At 42.0% G+C, this 19,192-nt stretch overlaps 1 protein-coding gene across 1 annotated transcript; it reads right to left on the bottom strand.

Moving 5' to 3' along the window:
• Positions 1 to 12,571: 12,571 nt before the first annotated feature.
• On the bottom strand, positions 12,572 to 19,160 carry C14H5orf15 (chromosome 14 C5orf15 homolog). Its single transcript, XM_050905554.1, has 3 exons — positions 19,061 to 19,160; positions 15,337 to 15,962; positions 12,572 to 14,155 (listed from the first exon to the last, which is right to left on the bottom strand). The coding sequence occupies exons 1-3, from the start codon at positions 19,158 to 19,160 to the stop codon at positions 14,024 to 14,026; spliced, it is 858 nt and encodes a 285-aa protein (XP_050761511.1). The 3' UTR covers positions 12,572 to 14,023.
• Positions 19,161 to 19,192: the final 32 nt, after the last annotated feature.

The following is a 19,192-nucleotide window of genomic DNA, read 5'->3' as shown; positions in this document are numbered from 1 at the left end:
CTCAGGCTGAGCTTTGAACAACGGGCTCCCTGGAAAGAGAAGCAAGCCAAAGGGGGGAAAAAAAAAGGGGGGGGGGGGGGGGGGCAAAAGCTGCATTCTTGGAAAAAAAAAAAGGCTTTACAGCGTTTGCAAAACTAAACCCATTCACTTGGCAATTGAGCCTTGGGAAAGTTTCAGCCGCTCTGCGCCGAAGGAAGTATTTACATTCTTTAGTCACAGGATGCAGGTGGTGATATTCTGGAGAAGATTACAAACAGATTGTAGGCATCTTGCAATTTTGTTGCTGTGTTATTGTAAGTAGATCTAGGTACATGACAGCACACCCGAGCCCAGATGGCCGTCATTAGGCACAGAAGTCGGAAATAACCCCCGAAGGCAGCAGCGCTGCCAGGATCGGGCTGTGGTCCCAGTCCTCGGACCCACCCGGGGACCACGCCAGGCTACGTCACGTGCAGAGTTAGTTAAGATCCCACTGCTTAACAAGGATCAGTGGCATGGACAAGGAAAGGCTTGTCTTTCAGTTTGGCATCAAATAAAATATGTGTCGCATCACGCTGTTAATGAACACGCACATCACTGGCAGGGCTGCTACATAATTTAGCACCACAAATACAGGCTTTCTCCAGAGTTTTCATCATTCTCTTATCTTTATTTATAAAGCGTTAATGTGCTTAAAAAAGGGAAAGACGAAGGTTCACGTGTAAGCCCTAAAAAGTGGTAAAATACTGGAAACTGTAACTGGAGAGGGAAGGATTCAACTATATATTTTTGCAACTTTCAAATGCCACATGTTCCTGAAATTCTGGGTTTTGCAGCAGTTATACTCAGCACACAGGGTCTGAATCATGCCCTGAGCTGCAGCACACCACAGAAGAGGAGGAAGAGGCTCTGCTGTTCGACTGCAATTGAGACACACTTTAGCTGTGATTGCCTGAAGCCAAGTTTTACGTTCCCCACTCTTTGGGTCACTTTGTGGCATTAAAGGCTCAAAAATCTCTTTGGGATTATAAATCCAGTGAGGTAAGGGTTCTCATTTTCCTGTCTGACACATGCATACTTCCACATGCAACTGTAGTATCTGAGTATTTATAGCAACTACAATAACTTTGAAAACTCTTGGCTTTTGCACTTTTCCTTTGGGGTCAAAACTCTGGTAGAAGCAACAGGCTTTTGTGTACCTTCAACAGAGGAAAATACTTGAGGGTTTGGCTTTTTTTTTTGTTTAGGAGGTTTGATGGTAATAGGTGATACATTACATATATCATTTTTGTAGTGAAGACCTCTATCTGACCAGTGATTTCCACAACAAATGGTAAACGCTCGTATAAAAATCTGTAAATGTCCCGCTCACCAAATGGAAGAAACTGTGACATTCAAATATTCTCACCCAAAAAGCAAAAAGACAGTCTTCAGCAGACCAGAAACGAAACAAGCAGATTATACCCCCAGAGATAGGAGAATATGTTTGGAAAAGCTTTTAAGTATCTCAAGAGCAAAGGGTTGTTTGAAAACCAACATGTCAGTCAGACATTTTGACATGAACACGCTAGTGCCATCAACACCTCTATAGTAAATATTTCAAGATAATCTTGTCCTGAAATAGAAAAACTAGCTACTTTATTTGAATGCCTTCATCGCTGTTGGGTTCCTAACAGCGAACTAAGGCTCAGCATGATCAAGCGGGTTGAGCTGTGTAATCCTGGGGCTGGGGGAGAATACAGCCGGGCTTAGGAGGGTGATGTCAGTCTGGGGAGGTTTGCTGGTACAGCACAAGCACTCTCAAACCCAGTTGCTTGTTGAATGCTTGTGCAAGAGCTACCTGCCCATCTCCTGCCCTGAACGCCGGTGTGGCTCCACCTTCCCAAGAAGGCTTCCTTCATTTGAAGGGGAACGCAGCCAACCCCTTCCCTGAGCCAACGGGGCATTTTGCTGCTTTGCAGCAAGCGCCACGAATTGAAGAGAAAGGATTGTTGACTTTTAGAGAAGAAGTGGCATCTCTTTCCTCCTTTCATAGTCACACCACAGCAGCTCCCACCCATGCCCCCAACAGGGCATCCCTCCCCTTGGCGAGGTGTCAGCAAAGCTGCAGCCACGAGCCCTGGAGAGAAGGGAGGAAACCCCATTCTCCCTGCTCTCGAACCAGGGCCAAGCAGCCAAACCACCTCCTGATTTTCTGCATTTTCTTTTATTTTCTTACACAGACAGAATGTTTCCCCTTTGCTCCTCAGCCTCAGTGCAGCCTCCTGCAGAAACTCCTGACATTAATCCCAGAAGGGATTCAGAGAGAGGGGGAAAGAGCGCTGTAAACCCAAACAAGAATGAGACCATCTGGCAAAAAGAAGCAAAGCCTGTTACGAGCCCACTTTGTCCTTCCTGCACCTCCAGCACAAGCTGTCAGTGGCATTTCAATAGGAACAAGTTTCATTTACAGTGCTGCACACAGTGCTCAGTTTAATTTAGGCTTTTTTTTCCCCCTTCAATATTGTTTGGTTTCTTGTACCAAAGCTGGTGGGATTGCTTATGAAGTAAGGTATAATCCAGCTTGAGTAACAGCATCAGAGCCTGGACCATCATCTCTAAATCCTCAGCCTTCAATTACCCAAGCATCTGTTTGCAATTCAGCATAGAGAGGGAATTAAACAACACTCAATGCAAGAAGAAACTGGACAGCAATATGTAGACTCATTCAATCTCGCTGTGTTCATGGCACTAAACCCTTCCTGCAACAGTCACTCACACTCTCATCCTGCCTGTTTTTACGTAGCCTGTCTCAGGTTAGTTGTTAGCACCACAGCTATATCCGCAGGGAGCTTTGCTAGGGCCCTTACTCATTACCACTATTAATATCAGGACCTGAGGGGCTTTACACAACCTGAGAAGCTTTACACGACCTGAGAATCATAGAATATCTCCAGCTGGAAGGGACCCGTAAGTTCAACTCCCTGCTCCTTGCAGGACTACCTAAAACATTACCAACCTTACCATGAGGAAGAAGCACCATGTCACTCCTGCATCCATCACTGCATGGAAATCAGAGAAGCCTAAAGGAGCTACAGCGCTTTTATTAAATGAATAATATAAATTAATTAAATTCATTCAGTTCAGTCTAAAACTTCTAAGGATATTCAGCGTATGCAGAGTACATTCAAATATTTAAGACAAGCACTAGAATAATCATGAGTCACCATCCAATATCATTCTGGTGCTGCTGCTGAACCACCGCTTCTTAAACACTGTGTCATCTCCAAACTATCCCAAAGTCACACTGACATATTTATGAGAAACCATCTCTGCTGCTGATATTTCCACCTCTGGATCTTGCTGTATGTTCTAGGACTGGCACGTTACAGAGAAATAAAGCTGGAAGGCAACCAGGAGGCGTGGTGGGTGCCATGATGGTCGTTTTCCTTTTCTTTTAATAGTTCTGATTAACATTTGTTAGGAAATCAATCAACTTGATCTTGGGAAAAGAGGCGTGTTAACGGCTGCACCAATTTAGTGGGTGTTTTAACTTTTATATTCAATTTTATTTTTTGCATGGAGCATAAAGAGGAATAGCATCAAGGACTGACGTGCTTCCGAGGTACATCAGAGTCCTCTGAACATTAGCAGAGCTCTGCTCTCAGCACTCCCTGTTGGGAGTTACAATCGATTTTAAGAGAAGTTAATTGCTGCTGTAAACATGAAAATGAATCATCAGTATCGGGTTGGCTTTAGTCACCCTGGGACAGGGGTTTCTGAGGACAGGGGATGGGAGACCCTCTCCTGCTCTCAGCTGTTATACACGAAATAAATCATCTGTGCATCTTCTACAGCCCTCAGAAGGGTTCGTACGGCCTTTGATGGCTCAATAGCCACTGGAGGACCCATACGGAGCATGTCGAGACTGAAGAAGAAAGGGTGACACATGGATACTGCAGAAGATGTACAAGTCCCACAGTGATGCTCATGGGTCTGGGGTCAGTTTTGGCACAGGCACTGCATTTCCTTTAGCACTGGGGAAGGAAGGAGGACTTAACTGGAGATCACCTGAGACCAAGCAGCTGTTAGCTGGGGAATTTTCATGTCTCTCTCAAATGGAGAAATATTTCTTCCCTGTTCTGAGTCTCTCCCACCTCTTCTAAGACACATCCTTGCTCACCATTGCAGCTCCACAGGCATTAGCAATTCCCATACAATGACTGCACATGTGTGTAATTGGAAGGAGAAATGGCTAAGCAAGTAATTAGGCAAGCAAACTATTTACAGATACAAAATAACCACTTTTCAGACACCGAGTTCAACAAAGAAATGGGTATTAGCAGCATGCATGTAATTAATCTATTAACTAGTGTTTTGGTGACGTTTCTAAATCTGTATGTACTGAAGCACGTAGCAATCATTTGTATATTGCTCTGGAAAAGGTTAGATGCTGTCAGGTAAAATTCATCATATTATAATCCCATAATTAGCAACATTTTTTCTTTTTATATTTCTGTTACCACACAGTAACATTTAGGGAGATTGGTGTCTTTGTTTTCCAATGTTTTCCTCTTGCACAATAATAGAAATATATGTTGGGTTGAGGAAACAGATTTATTTTCCCCAGGGTTAGAGAAGACCTCTGTGATTTCAAAGTTGGAGGTTATTTTGCTGAGCTCCACAAGACTGAAGACTATTTTTATTCTTATAAACATATTATTACAGCTCAGACGGATTAATATATAAGAGCTCATGATGTCAGAGACCCACATTTTTCAGGAGGAAAAAAAAAAAGGTCTGGGGACGCAGTGTGAGAAGAAGATAGAATCATTTAGGTTGGAAAAGACCCTTAAGATCATCAAGTCCAACACACTCAAAGGAAAAAAACTCCATTTCTTGAGTGTTTTTTAATTTAAAAAAAAAAAAATAGGTAAAGTAGGTAAACACTCCTCCACATCTCTGTTGCTGCGGCGCAGAACAGTAGAGGACCCGCTATGGGCCAGCACCCCAATTCACCTTGTCCTTAATACCAGCACTCCACCTCGCTGAGCAGAGAGGCTCCCAGAGCCCCTCCAGCCTCATCCCACCACCGCATCCGTGCGGATCCAGCACCCGCGGGTGCAACCAGAGCCCGCTGGACCAGGCACACACACAGTTGCACGATGCGGTACGGCCCTATCCCTCCTTGTTCCCCAAGCAAGCAGCTGGAAGTGAAGGCGTGTGCTTTACAGGTTCACGCTGTCTGTCTCACCGTGTCAGCTTTTGTCTGAAGGGATCCCAACGCTCATTTCTGAACTTAGTTTGCACTTCTCCAGCTTTTTGCTGGCTGGAAGGCTGTGTTGCATGGCGCAGTCACACTCCCCCCTGCTGGCTGCTTCTCCGAAAGCGGGCAGCATCAGAAAAAGCACTGAAAAAGATATTATTTTAATACCTAAACTGATGATTATTTTTCTTCTGGTATTACTTAGAGAAAAGTTGTCCTCAGCAATGACGGTTTCACAGCACCAGCAAGGTAAGCTTGCTTGCCAGTTAAAATACCTTCCTCTGCCACACCACTGAATTCCTTCTGTAATACGACTTTCATTTAATGCTTTATCTGCTCAGCCACCAGCAGCGGCCCAGGCAGGGAGCAGGCAGTGCTCCGGGCAAGTGCTATGGATGACAGCAGGATCCTCTTGTTCTCACAGCCACCACCCGCCCAGCAGCAGAATGCATCTCATTTGTACTGTGATACCCATAATATTCCCATTGAAATGAGAAGGCATGAGTGTAGGGCTTTTCTGGGGTGAGGAGATAAAGAAACCACCCAGTTCTTTGTCCTGGCTTTCTTTTAAAAATAAGCTCCTTCTGCAAATCAGTCCCATGCAGACCAGGGATGACGCGGAAGGACCGACCTTGTTTCTGAGGCTCAGTCTGTTAACGTGTGCATCCACAGGTCACAAAAGGTGAACTCGCTCTTCCCAGCTTCGCCTCCCCACACAGGGCTCGGGCCCCTGGGACCCTCCGACCTGGATGGGCAGGCAACCTCCTGAGTCAGCAAAACTCCCCTAAACCCATCCCACGGGCATGCGACCACTAAGGTAGCGGGACGAGGGAGAGTCAGGCAAGTGCATTCAACCTCGTGCAATTTCTTGACCTCCAGAGTGAGAAATCAGGCATGGAGCTGACAAAAGGAGCAAGTCCGGACTCCTATAATGTCACATGCAAGGAGATTGTACTTTCAGCTGTGACATGGTACAGAAGAGCCTGTCCCACAAGCTTCAGCCATGAAGACCATGCACTATATAAAGTAAACACAGCTGCTCCAGGGCTTTCCACCGCTTACTCAGGGCCAGGGTGATATTGGGACTCTCAAATATTTACATCTTACTACTCTCCAGGAGGACCATCTTCATTTGGTTCCAGGTAGGAGAGGAGATCCCAGACGGACACATCTGCACAGCCCGTCAGCTGACAGTCGTTCCTGCTGCTGAACCTGCAGGAAGCTTTTTGGTCAAAGCTAACCACCATCTAAACACCTCATCACAAACCACACAGCCACAGCAAAGGACTTAAGGTGCTACCACCTCCCCCAGAGTCACCGAACTGCTACGTGTGAGCGTGCCGCAGCCACCTCTGTATAAAGTTGCACACCTCATATTAAGCTAAACGTAATAACAAAGAGCCCAAAAGAAGGTTGCCTCTCAAACTGCCCCCATACTGCTAAGATAACACAGAGCCTTTTCGTCATTTTGTGGTACGATCCAGCCCAAACCCTCTGTACTCGGATAGGATCAAGGACAGTTTTCCTTCTCTAGGGAGCACCTATTGAAATGCAGAGAATCTTTCCCATAAATGATACTGAAAATGTGACATCACTGCTTGGAAGATTGTGGCTTAACTTCTGCGTGATGCCGTTATGCCCTCTACTTCCACCTTCTTCCCCTCCCCGAACAACGTGGAATGTAACTGTCCTTTCCTGAACATCTGGCATTCCAGCTGTTGGGATTCACAGTCAGCGTGCATTAGAAATTAAAACCTATTCTAGATTAACTGGGAGAATTTGTCAGCTAATACTGAAAGGACAATTTTTAGATGTTGAAAACACTTTGCACCTTTATAAAGGGTAATCAGCTGTTCCTTGCCCCAGAGACTGCAGGTCAAGAAGAGTCACCCTCTTACAATTTAATTTGGAAACTTAACAGAACTATTAAGAATAAGCATGAGTTAACCTTAAAAGGTACATCCTGAAGTGCATCATCACGGCTTGTTGTAATGCAAAACCTATGCCATGCAGGTACTTTTGAAAGTTTTATTCACTGTCCCCCACTTGCAGAGGGGGAACGGTTATGTGGAGAGCATAACCATCTTCCCCTCTGACAAACAGCAAATAAATGCAGGGACAAAAAGGACTTCCATCAGTCATCACAAGTCACCATGTGACACTGGAAGATGAAAGGCAGTAAGGTGCTAACAAAAATATACAACATAATTCCACTGCCTTGCAGAGCTCGCTGATAACGAGCATCAGCTTTGTGACCAACAAATGTGAGAGTCTCCTCATTCATGTCATCTGAATTTGAAATACTTCAGCATCCTTGATACATCTGTGAACCTGAACTTCAGTTCTTAACCCCACCAGCTTCCTTAAATAGCTTAATCGCATCCATTTCAACATTGTTTACAGAATAGTACAAAGTGATTAAATCTGGTTTCACTCAATCTTTAGTAAAACCCCAATGAGTGCACCTCAATAAGGATAACGCGACCTTCGTATTTTCATTTGAATAAAGATTGGAAATTGCCAAGATTAGTGATTTTCGGTGTTAATAACTTAACAAGGCAATATACCTTGTAATTAAAAGTAAGTTTAAGGAGGCTGCTAAATGATTTTGATAATGATTTAAGGACCAATTACAGAAAAGATGTCATTCTTCCCTTTCTAATTACATATATTGGAAACAGTGAAGCTGAGTTCTTCTGATATTAACCACTTTTTATTACAGTGAGGACATTCATATGCTCTGTATGAGAAAAGTTTAACAAAAAACAGAATAGAGACTCCTCTCTAAAGAACACTTGATTGTAAAAGAAAAGGTGTAAGAATGATGTTATTAGTTCTGCTGCTTTGTGGTGGCTGGGATATACGGCCTTGAAGATTACTGCTCTATCAGCCTTACATGAGGATTTAGCGCTCCCATAAAGCTACTCAGCCTTGTAGGAGCACAAAACGCAGCTTCGGTTTGGATTTGGGACAGGAGAGGGAAGCTGCACGGCCAAGCAGGTACCGTGACGTTAGGGGACCATGCACACACCATCACTGCAACCGGGCAGCACCACCCCTGAGCCTCCCTAGTGAGTCCACCCAGGGATTTCCCTCCAAGAAAACAACCACAAAAAACAACCCAAACCAAAAGAAACCTCAAATCCTCAGGCCAGCCTGGCCTCTCAGCAACAAACAACAACTTTATGCTGAGACTGCAGCCACCAGTCGCTCACCTGGACTCTACAATGTAAAATGCTCGTTTGAGCTTGGGTTTACACGATATCTAGCTTAGTAACGGCCTATGAGAAACCAAATTAACAGTTTGCTGCTACCAAATGGGGAACGTTCCCATCTCTGTTCTAAACGCTCCCATCGCTTGCCTTGAGCCAGCTCTGGCACTGGTCTGGCTGTACGGTAAACCAGCTCAGTGCCCCAAAATGACTGAAAATCAAACCAGGAAGAAGAAAGATTAAAAAAGAAAGAGGAATTGTTGTACTGGGTTAGGAACCTGCTTACCTTCCAGAGCAGGGCAGCATGGCGTGGCAAGGGGAAGCAAGAGCCTCCTCTCGGGGTGTCCGGCGCTCTCAGTAACCCAAGCCCACTGCCAGCGATACCCGCAGGACCATCCCACCACCCACCTCCAACCTTCACCTTCCTGATGGCAGCTCAGGCAGAAGAGCTCTGCCTGGGAGGACCTGCTCCTTCCCCTTCAGAGCAAGAATAGCTGCTGGATCACCCAGCCCTGGGCGGGCATCGCTGCCTCGAGCTTTAGGCAGAAAATTAAGGCCCAAGCGAGTACCAGCTGACAGCCAGATTTCTCTTTGCTCAGCATGCCAGCTTTTCACGGACAATAAAAGCTAATAAAATCTCACCCGCTGTGGCTCATCGCAGGTTTCCTAAACTGACCGTGACTTGCAAAATCCCTGACCAATGTTTTGTCCACCTTGGCCTGCAGCTGTGCTGCTCCCTGTTTGGAAACTAAGCAAAGATTTCCCAAGCCTGAGTTACAGCTGTAAAAGCATCCTCCTTCTCCTTCTAATACTAACAGTAGTCTGTGTTAGAGCCACAGAAATATCCCTTTTCCCTTTCTATTATTTTTGTAGCATTTAAATTTATTTAAGAGAGATCACATTTTTCATCTCCACGTTGCAAATTAATTTCCCATAACTCAAACCACTCCGCTCAGATAAACCTTTCTCTGTTCACCCTGTATACAACTGAGCAGCAGCCAAGGACAGTTGACTTAGCTGAATAATATGCACTGGTGCTAAATGAAAATTAAACCATAAATATTTTAAAATACCTGATTTCCTGGATAGTAAAAGTGAAATGTATAATTTGTTTAAACTATCCTATTCATTATTTCTTTCCCCATTTCATAAAACTCAACCACTAACGAGAACCTACATAAATAGAGCTTCAGCTTTCATCTTAAGAAGTTTAATCAGAAAGCTCTTCAGGAATATTTTATTCCTTTTATCAGAATATTGATGGAAGTCATAATTTACCTTAATGTGAGAAAGTTTCCTTTCTTCAGTGAAGAAATCCATCAAGACATTTCTTGTTGGTAAGATCTGACATAAATCTGCTTGCTTTTTCCTCTATTTGATCTCAGCACTTTACAAATTTTTGATTGCCTGCTCTTAATTTTCCACAAGCAAATTCAATTAAAGAAATTAAAAAACAGTAGTTCGATCCTGATTACCTCATCAGCAAATGGCTCTTTTATTGCACAATGGATGACATGTGCCCCACTCTCCTGGTGCTGCTGGAGCCCTTATAAAACTGGATCACGAGAACCCTTTCCCTCTTTATTGGTACTATTAGGAAACAGCGTATCAACTGCCCCAGTCAATTCAGCAAGGCGCTTCCCCTGTTCAGGCAACAATCCAAGGGCTATTGCGAATGAAAAAATATCCTTGGGAAAAAAAAAAGTGTCGAAGTCATCGTGCACATTTCAAATCTTTCATCTGGACAAGGGTGCTGTCCCTTTTTTACAGCACCAAGATGACGGAGTGACACACAAGCGTGCTGGAGAAGCAATTCAGCACGGTCGTTAGCCAGGGCGGAGGGGAGAGTTCGCTATTTTCTAACTTTGTTCCCGGTATTATCTTGCTACAAGTGAAGGTGAGCAAGTATATGCCACGTTGCAGGGACTGGACGGCAAGATGCCGTTGGTAACAGGCTGATTATTTAGCATTCACCTTTTCAGGACACAAATAACCAGCGTTAATTGGTACTGCAGCCTCTATGTTACGCTGACGTTATTAGCTGAATGATGGAACGGATCAGCAGCGGACAGGTTTTAAGAACAGTGATATTCCACAAACATCATTATCTAAATTAATGTGCTTAGATGCATCCACAAACTTTCTGCTTTGGTATGACCAAACCTATCTCTTGGGGCAGCTTGCTACAATCACTGTCAACCTTACGGAGCAAGATTCACCCCAAGGACTTAAAATGCATTAGCATCCTAGAAGTGAATCCTTTTAAGCAATTCCCCACATGAAACCCACTGTTTAAAGAACTTCAAGGATTTCAACTTCATGTTAATTCCCTGTGAATTTAAAAACATTTGAATAAGCTGCCCTTAGTACCATTAGTAAAGAGCCTTATTAAAAAAACTATTTGTATAAATACTTAGATTTTTCTTACTTGTGAGATAAAGATGCTGACCAAATTTAAATTTCAATCATTGAATGATTGAATGACTGAATCATTTCTGGAATGAAATCATCAATTTCTTGATGCTCAAATCCAAGCTCATCTTAAGTGCTTGGATTGAAGTACTTGGAGTGAGGCAAAGCTGCACTCTGCTAGAGGAGAGAGGCGTGCGAGCCATGATTTCATGACCTCACATATCAGTTACCTAACTCAGAAGATTTCAGTACTGATATGACTATCAACAGCAAAAGGCTCCAGATGTGATCTTCTCCTCTAAGGTAACCTCATGCAAGAGCATCTTCAGAGAAGTCAGCTAAATGGACGTTTCAGAAGAGAATTTATTAACATTTGCAGTACAGCCAAAGCCAGTTGCAGTCCATTAGGCCTAAATACTGTTAGGTGCACCTAATGAACACTAAATCTGTGGGATGAGTATTGTCACAGCACAGCTAAACATAAAAGCATTTTAAAATGTGACAACTGCAAAACAAACTGCAAAGAAGCAGGTTCAGTAACCAAGATGATGTTAGGCCTTCGACAGTTTTCCCTAAAAAGCTCGCAAAAAGCAATCTTGGTACCAGCTGCGTGCATTCCTTCTCCAGCAAAAGTTATAGGGTTTTAAAAGAGTGGGTTTGTTGGAAGGAACAGCTCAAAAGCTGGAAAGCTAATAAATTTCTCTCCCTACAGACAGTCTTTTCACCAGGACAATTTGAGGAGGGAGGGCAAGGAAACGCAAGATTTTTCCACCAATATATTAATGTATAGTCTTAAAGAGGACATTGCTATTCATTCAGAAAGCCTGGAAGAAAAACATTTAGATTGGTTTGACTCAGCCAGCTGAACTATGCTTCAAGAGCTTTGGAAGACATCCAAGATGGAATAAGGTAACACATCTATGAACGCCAGAAATCAAGAAAATTTGCCTTATTTCTACTAATTTAGGTCAATGTTCATTTTCTACATTTTTTAAACAGTATTCCAGCTATTACAGTCAGTCAGGTGGCTGAAAATGTACTATCTGCCTTGATGGCCTAATTCACTGGATGCATTTAAGAGAAAATGACATTTGAAATGGAACTTTTATCGTGGGTATCACTGTACTTCTGTGCAGTCAGGCACTTCAGTATCTCACACAGTGTTCTGCGTAAGACCCGTGGTACCAAGCTGAAAGGAAACACAAGCGTTCTGCAAAGTGTGAACATGCTATTCTCTACTGTCAAACCCACTACACTTTATGAATGCTATTTAAGGAGAAAGCTACTGAACTTCTCAGGTGCAAAAACATTAGCCTCCTTCTCTCCAATTCCAGCACTTAAAACATCCTAAAGAAGCTTTGCAAAGTAACCTTTCCCTTTGGATCCCGACCACAGCAATGTTATGCTTTAATGTGGGTACGTTCAGGCAAGAGTTTCAAGTATCTTCCACGAGAATTACTAATTATACAACTTAGATAAAAAATTACTTGCTAAAGAACTTATTAATTCCTACAGCTTAAAAGATTTCATTTAAGCCTTGCTATCTGCCCTACATACCATTTAACAGATGCATAAAACAAAACTCCATACACCCCCTACACAGAGCGAATTTAATCAGTAACAGAAAAGATGGTTTTGAACTGGTTGTCCAATCCCAAGCATAAGCAAGCTCTTTATCGTAAGGTACTGTATAAAAGCAGTGAAACAGTTAAGATAAAAACCACAGGCTTATTATTGTCATTTATTTTAAAAACCTTATTCAAAATATTAAGTGATACAAGTCCAAATACAATAAAAATTACTGCAAGAAAAGAGTTCTGGGATATTTTGTTTGTGCTTTACTTCTTGTGGTTATGAAAAGAATGCATTTAACAGTAGGATTTAGAACTTTTAGCACTTCATTCGTAAGATAGTATCATGCCTTCAGACTCCTCATGCCAGCAGCTGTAAAGTTGATTTTTTTCAAAATGTTACATAACTACTTGAATACCAAGTCATTAATTATGGGGGTCTGATCCACCGTTATTTACATATTTATCAGTTTGAAAACTAAATCATAAACAGAATGTACAGAAAACTAAGATTTTATATTTTACAACTCATGAAAACATAAATAATGGAAGTACAAAAGACAAGGTAAAAAAAAAACAACCTACTGTACCAGTAACTTGATTTACACTAATGCGTAAATGTTTGTCAAAAATGAGAGTGCGCTGTCCACAGACTGGCAGCCCCACACACCATTACTTTCATCTGCCTGTTACCTGGGTCAGAGTAACAACAAAATAAATTATTCTTACATTTTCAGGCCTCTCCCATTTATAATATAGCAAACCACAGAACTGTTTCCCAACTGTCTTAAAATTCAACAGAAAGCTTTGATGTATTGAAAGCCTGTCAACTATCTGTATTTTAGTAAGATGATTCAACAAGGCTTATTTTCCATTCATTAATTACAAAGATAAGGCAAGTCATAAATACCATTAGAGAAAAAACCTGGACAGTCAAGAAGCTGCACACCTTCACAAAGATCTTGAACATTTTAAAGAAATATATGGTATATAACTTCTGGAATAAAATGGGTTATACATAATTATTTTTAAATTATTTACTGCATGAACACATACAGAAATTACGAAATTGCCATGCTAGCTATTCTGCCTAAAATAGGATCAAATTATGCAAAAAGAAAACAGAACCAAAAAAACCAAGATGAAAGATTTGCAGCATCAGGATTTACGCATAGAAAAAAGTAATTATATTTTAAGTTTGCGATATAGTGGGATTTATGAGCCATATAAGTGATCAGCAAAGAGATCATTAATTTGATGTAGTGATGCCAAAGTTATTAATTTATTAGACCTACAATATTTTATGCTTATTTTTTGTATTACCACTATTAAGACTGCTCCAGACAGAAGGGATGATGCTTAATGAATGGAAAGAGCACTAATTATTAAACTCTGTATCTTTATAGTTGATATAAAACCTGACCAAAGTAGCAAACAGATGTATCATGCCCTTGATCTTCCATGAGATTTAATCTCAAAAACATCCAGGTCAAAGAGAGTACATCTCATTTCAGTACAAGCAGCATATTTAGAATACCTGAATATCATTACATGACTAGGCAGGCAAAGAGTGATAAGTTCAACAAACTCAAATCACAGTGCTTTCAAAATACGTAGTCATTAGTTATTTTCAGGGAAGGCATTGCTTCATTAACATTCTGATCTAAACGATGATATTCTACTGTCCTAGAGCATAGGCCATCCCTCCATCTTCGGCTCTGGACCAGTAAGAAGATCTGAAAGAAAAAGCAGCCAACTTACATAATGCTATGGAGAAACAAGTTGGTTTTGATAGACAGCTTAACAGTTCGATTGGTATCACAGTTCTACCCCTTGATCCTGGCAACGGCATTACTGCTGCGATAAAACACAGCACTAGTAGTCAGCCACTTCCACACTGTCCTTGCCGTCAAGTCACTTGCTGGCAACCTCAGCTGCAGTTTGGCAAAAACACAGCATTCAACCCCTAACTCATTTAGTAAAGATATGTGTGTAGCTTCAGAAGCACTGCATATACAGGCTATTAAACCATCCCCAGATGGTGACATTTGTTAGTTTATTCATCTTACCTAGTCTGGCATTTCACCCTTGTTAAAAATAATTGTATTACTGGTGCTGGAACAAAGGCAACAGAAGCAGCAATGGTATAATTTGATAAACCGTTTCTGCATTACAGCTCAGTGCCCTCTTCAGCAATATCAGCAGAGCACTTAAGGAGGCCATATGATAAATCAAAGCACTTAAGTAATCAGATTTTTAAATGTCTATTATCTTCACCCTATTTAGCCTTGTTTCTTACCAATATCATCTAAGAATTCACTTTACTAGACAGGGCAACTACACTGGCAAAAGGGGAAATGGGACGGTGTAAGTGGGCACAGGGAAAGAAAAAGGAGAACCTAAACCAATTTGACTGTTGTCTCACACAAATACATGCCACTATCTATGTACTTAAAGTACTAGTGTATTTTCTGTTCCCAAAATTATTTCTAAGTGCTAAAAAGTAGTATCAACAGATAGCTTTTCAATTACCCAAATGACACTACAAGCATTATTTCACTTATGTAGCAAAGACAAGGCATTTTTTATCACTTATTTGAACTTCCCTCAAAGTTAAACTTTCAAATGTAACACAGTCTTCAACATTTTCCCCTATAAAGACTTGGCAACGCACATTCCAGATATGCCATTGCACTGTAAAGCAGACGTTTTTGGGGTTTTTTTAGCTGCGTTCATTTTCATTGTGCAGATAAAAATGATAGTAATGATCTGCATATTAGTATCACAACAAGACTAAGTGGTCAAAGATTTCATTCTCCAAAAAGCTAAGTTCCTCTTATTAAAAAAGCGTACAAGGCAACACAACTTCATTTTAAATACTAAAGCTGTTTCTCCTAACCTTTCACAGCATACCTACCTTCCTCTTATTGTGATAGGTGACATAAACAACAGCTACTAAGAAGGCAACTACAACCAGATGAAAAAAGAAGTGGCTGTCTTCTTCTTCTTCCAACCCTGTGACAGAAACATCTTTTATCTTCTCATCAAGGGCCTTGATCTCCTCGTTGTAATTACTAATGGTGTCAGAGTCATCATCTTCTGGCATCTCTAGAAGGTCTGGGTTGTATCTGGAATTCGATGTCATTTCATAAGGACCATAGTCATCTCCTCCATCTGACTCCATAGTTTCTTTTATGATGGGTGGTGAACTATTTAGTGTGTCTTTCAAATCTGTTAGAAGATCCTCTTCCTCAATTCTAGTATCTTCGGAAGCATCAACATCCATTTGAGATACTGGACTAGCAGTCACCGCACGAGAGAGAACATATGGCAGAGAATCACCTTTTGCTGTAGATGGTTTTACTGCAGTCACCGAATTGATTTTAGCTGTTGTTGGGAACGCCTCTTTTTTTGTTGGGCTTGCCTCTTTTTTTGTTGGGGTTATACTCTGCAAGCTGTCTGTCAAATTTTGGGATCTACTTAGCGTTTCATTCTCACTTTTAGAAGAAGTATTTTTCTGAAGCGTCTCCACTTTCACAGAATCTGAGAAAAGGGTGAGAAACAGTCAATATTAAGCACAAAGCACTAACTTCTCTTGTGACACTTCAGCTATAAATGAAAATTATTGCAAGGCATTTACTTTATAGACAAGAAATCCTACGACGAACAGGGCATATTTCACACTGTAAACTTTTTAGAACTCATACGCAGAAATATACACTCCTGCACTTCGGCAACTTCAAAAGAGAAGTCTTGAGTGGGACAGGAATTAAAGCTTGGAAGCACATGCTTTCTAGATTAGTATGCTAAAGTGTCCCTGAAAAATTTAGCATGCATATTTTCCAGACTTAGAACTTCAGAGACATGTCCTCCCTCCCTCTGTGGATTTATGATGTCTTGTAGAATCATATGTGATTAGTATTTTCTCCACCATCAAACTCTTTCTCCCACAGAATTTGCTGAGGTCTACAGAGGAAGAAGTTCTCAGTAAAGCTCTTCCTGCAGTTAAAAAGTTCTTACTCTTTCACCATTGCATATTTTACCAACAAAAAAAACGAGAACAAGCTGCGATGTCTCCTTCAGTCAGGACACAAGGTCCTAGCATCTCTTCCCAGGCACTTATTTTTATTGAATTTGTAGACACAGAAAAAGATTTCCAACTTTACGTTAACTCGAATGAAACTACTGAACTACAGCTTAAAAAACAAAGCTGAAGAAAGGACAATCTCACTGCATATGTTCCTGTAGGAAAGCCTTTTGTTAGCAGCAAATTATTATAATGAAGTCAGCAACAGTGCTACATAACAATGCACCCTTAGGCAAATTCATAATGTCTCCAACGCTAAGATGGCTTTGCAGAACTACATAAAAAACAAGGTGAGCATTAAAACCACATGCAGGGCCCATCATCCCTCTTCTCTATCCAAAGGAAGGTTAAAAAAGATGCAGAGGGAGTTTATAAATAGCCAATGGTTTTTTAATCCTAAAAAAAAAAAACCAGCAAAGAGCAAACTATTCATGTTTACAGCACATCACTTCCAGATACAAACCAGGAGGCACCTTAAAAATGAAGAACACATTTTAGACTTTCAGTACACATCATAATTTAAATAGTGGAACTATACTTGCCTTGTATTTTGGCATGCCAAACTATTTTTTAATTTTTTATTTTAAAAAAGTAACAATACTTTCATTAAGCACTCCCAAGGAGCTCCCTGGTTCACTGGAAAGTTACAGATTCTAGACGCGAAGCATTCAACCAACTGCTTGTGTCAAATTACTCATAAGTAAAATATTATACAGGGGACACTGAATCATGTTATTCATGAAACATGTATATTTACAGAGGATCAGTGACAACAGACTTCTTGTTTACATGGTACACTTTTCCAGTATGAATTACTCTTTAACCAACTATAAAACAGAGAAGACTGAACTAATCCCATATGAACCAGACATTACGGTGCCTCTCTGCTAAAGTTCAAAGTCAACTACTTTCCATTTAATACACTTGTTGTTGTTGAAGAAACTACTAGTCTGAATTATCATATCAACATTAACTTGTTCAGTTCTTGTACAGGACAAGTTTAGGGAATTCTTACCTCCCCTCAGGAGTCAAGCCAGCTAATTGCATATGTGGAGATAAATATGAGGAAAGGCAGCCGCAAGACACTTTCATATTTATAGCTAGTTGGCATGTTATGAGTGAGGTAGGTAAACCTTACTGCTACCCTCACCAAATACACAAAAAGTATTAGAGAGTAACAGCTAAACTGTTTGAAATACAAACAAGCATATTTTTCCTATAGAACTACATTGCATGTATCCTTAGACTTCAAATTATTCTTAAACTCATTTTAACATCGAAGTTTTAGAAGGATATATGCTTAAATGCAAGGGACTCCCACCAGCTAATGCTGCAGCTTCAGAGTGAGAAAGAATAATTTCCTATTATTCCTAAAATAAGTTATTTTTTGTTTTAATAGGAGTAGCAAGTTTAGCAACTACACCACAATTGATTTATGATATCTACCGAAAACTATTTGGCATTATAAACGGTGGTTGCACTGTTTACAGTTACACAACACTATCAGATGATGTTAGAAATAGTGCCTGAACTCCAGAGATGCCTCAGCTTCAGAAAAAGGTATTAATGTTCAATCATGGTGACAGAACTAGCAACACAGTCCTCTTAGTAAACACTGTACATAAAAACATCTGACAGGGTCAAAATTCACTTCCAGGAAAACTTACTTTTTAGAAAGCAAGTTGTTACATGATTTTTTAAGTTAAAAACTCTTGTTTTCCTACAAGTTCCTGTCCTACATCCTGAACCTCTTCCTTCATTACTGCCTACTCATTAGACCAGCTGAGGGGCAACACAAATAGAGCTGGTTTGGATATACTGACTGACAAGCAAGAAAGGAACTGCCAGCTCAAAACAGCTCCCTTCATTTCCTTCAATGATTCCCTTTCTCTTCACTGCCCAACCAATGCTCATCTAAAACAATGAGGAACTCACTGCACCTGAAATACGTATTATTAGCACTTGGTTACAGTTGGTCTGTAGGTTGAAGGGAAGCGGAAGAAAACAGATTTAACTAGCAGTCAACTTGCAGAATAACATAAGCTTATTTTCTAAGGGAGGAGGCTAAAAACAGGCACCTAACTAGAATAATTAGAACGAAACATTAAGTCTGACGAGTGAAGTAATCAGCTGAACTGATCTTCATAGCAATGCAGCAAGGCGAACACCTGGCGAGACCATCTCACGCACACCCGCCGAGGGAGCAGCACTTTACACGGGCCCGTTCTCCCACAGCGCTCGCTCCCGCCGCTGCCTGCGACCAGCTCCCGCAGACAGCGAAGAGAAAACCCGGCCGAGGCCGGTTCCCGGGGCCGGGGCCGCGCCCGGCCGCCCTCAAGCGCGCCCCACCGGCGCCCCGCGCACAGCCGACGCAGGCAGGGCGGCCTACCGGCGGCGAGGCGGCAGGCGGGCCCCGCCGGCGGCCGCAGAGACCTTTAGGCCCAAAAGCGCTTGAGACGAGTCCGGCGAAAGACCGGCGGGGCGGCCGCGCAGTGCCCACAGCCCACCCAGCGAGCCGGCCACCGGGGCCCGTCCCGTCCCCTGCCGTGCTCACCGGAGGCGTCCTGGCCGGGGGCCGCCAGGGCCCAGCCGCAGAGCAGCAGGAGGCAGAGAGCGCGGCCCGCCGGGACGCCCCTCTCGCCGGCGGCCGCCATCTTCCCGGGCACCCTCCACCGACGTGGCGATG

This window comes from Gymnogyps californianus, chromosome 14 (genome assembly GCF_018139145.2).
Source record: "Gymnogyps californianus isolate 813 chromosome 14, ASM1813914v2, whole genome shotgun sequence".
Taxonomy (NCBI): domain Eukaryota; kingdom Metazoa; phylum Chordata; class Aves; order Accipitriformes; family Cathartidae; genus Gymnogyps; species Gymnogyps californianus.
Note: the sequence above shows the minus strand (reverse complement) of the source record. Positions and strands in the feature narration are given on the sequence as shown.

Coding starts and splice junctions, on each gene's coding strand:
- C14H5orf15 (XM_050905554.1), bottom strand. CDS start 19,160: ATGGCGGCCGCCGGCGAGAGGGGCGTCCCGGCGGGCCGCGCTCTCTGC. Junction 15,963..19,060: donor CCCCGGCCAGGACGCCTCCG/GTGAGCACGGCA, acceptor CCCTTTTCTCAG/ATTCTGTGAAAGTGGAGACG. Junction 14,156..15,336: donor CCTATCACAATAAGAGGAAG/GTAGGTATGCTG, acceptor TTTTTCTTTCAG/ATCTTCTTACTGGTCCAGAG.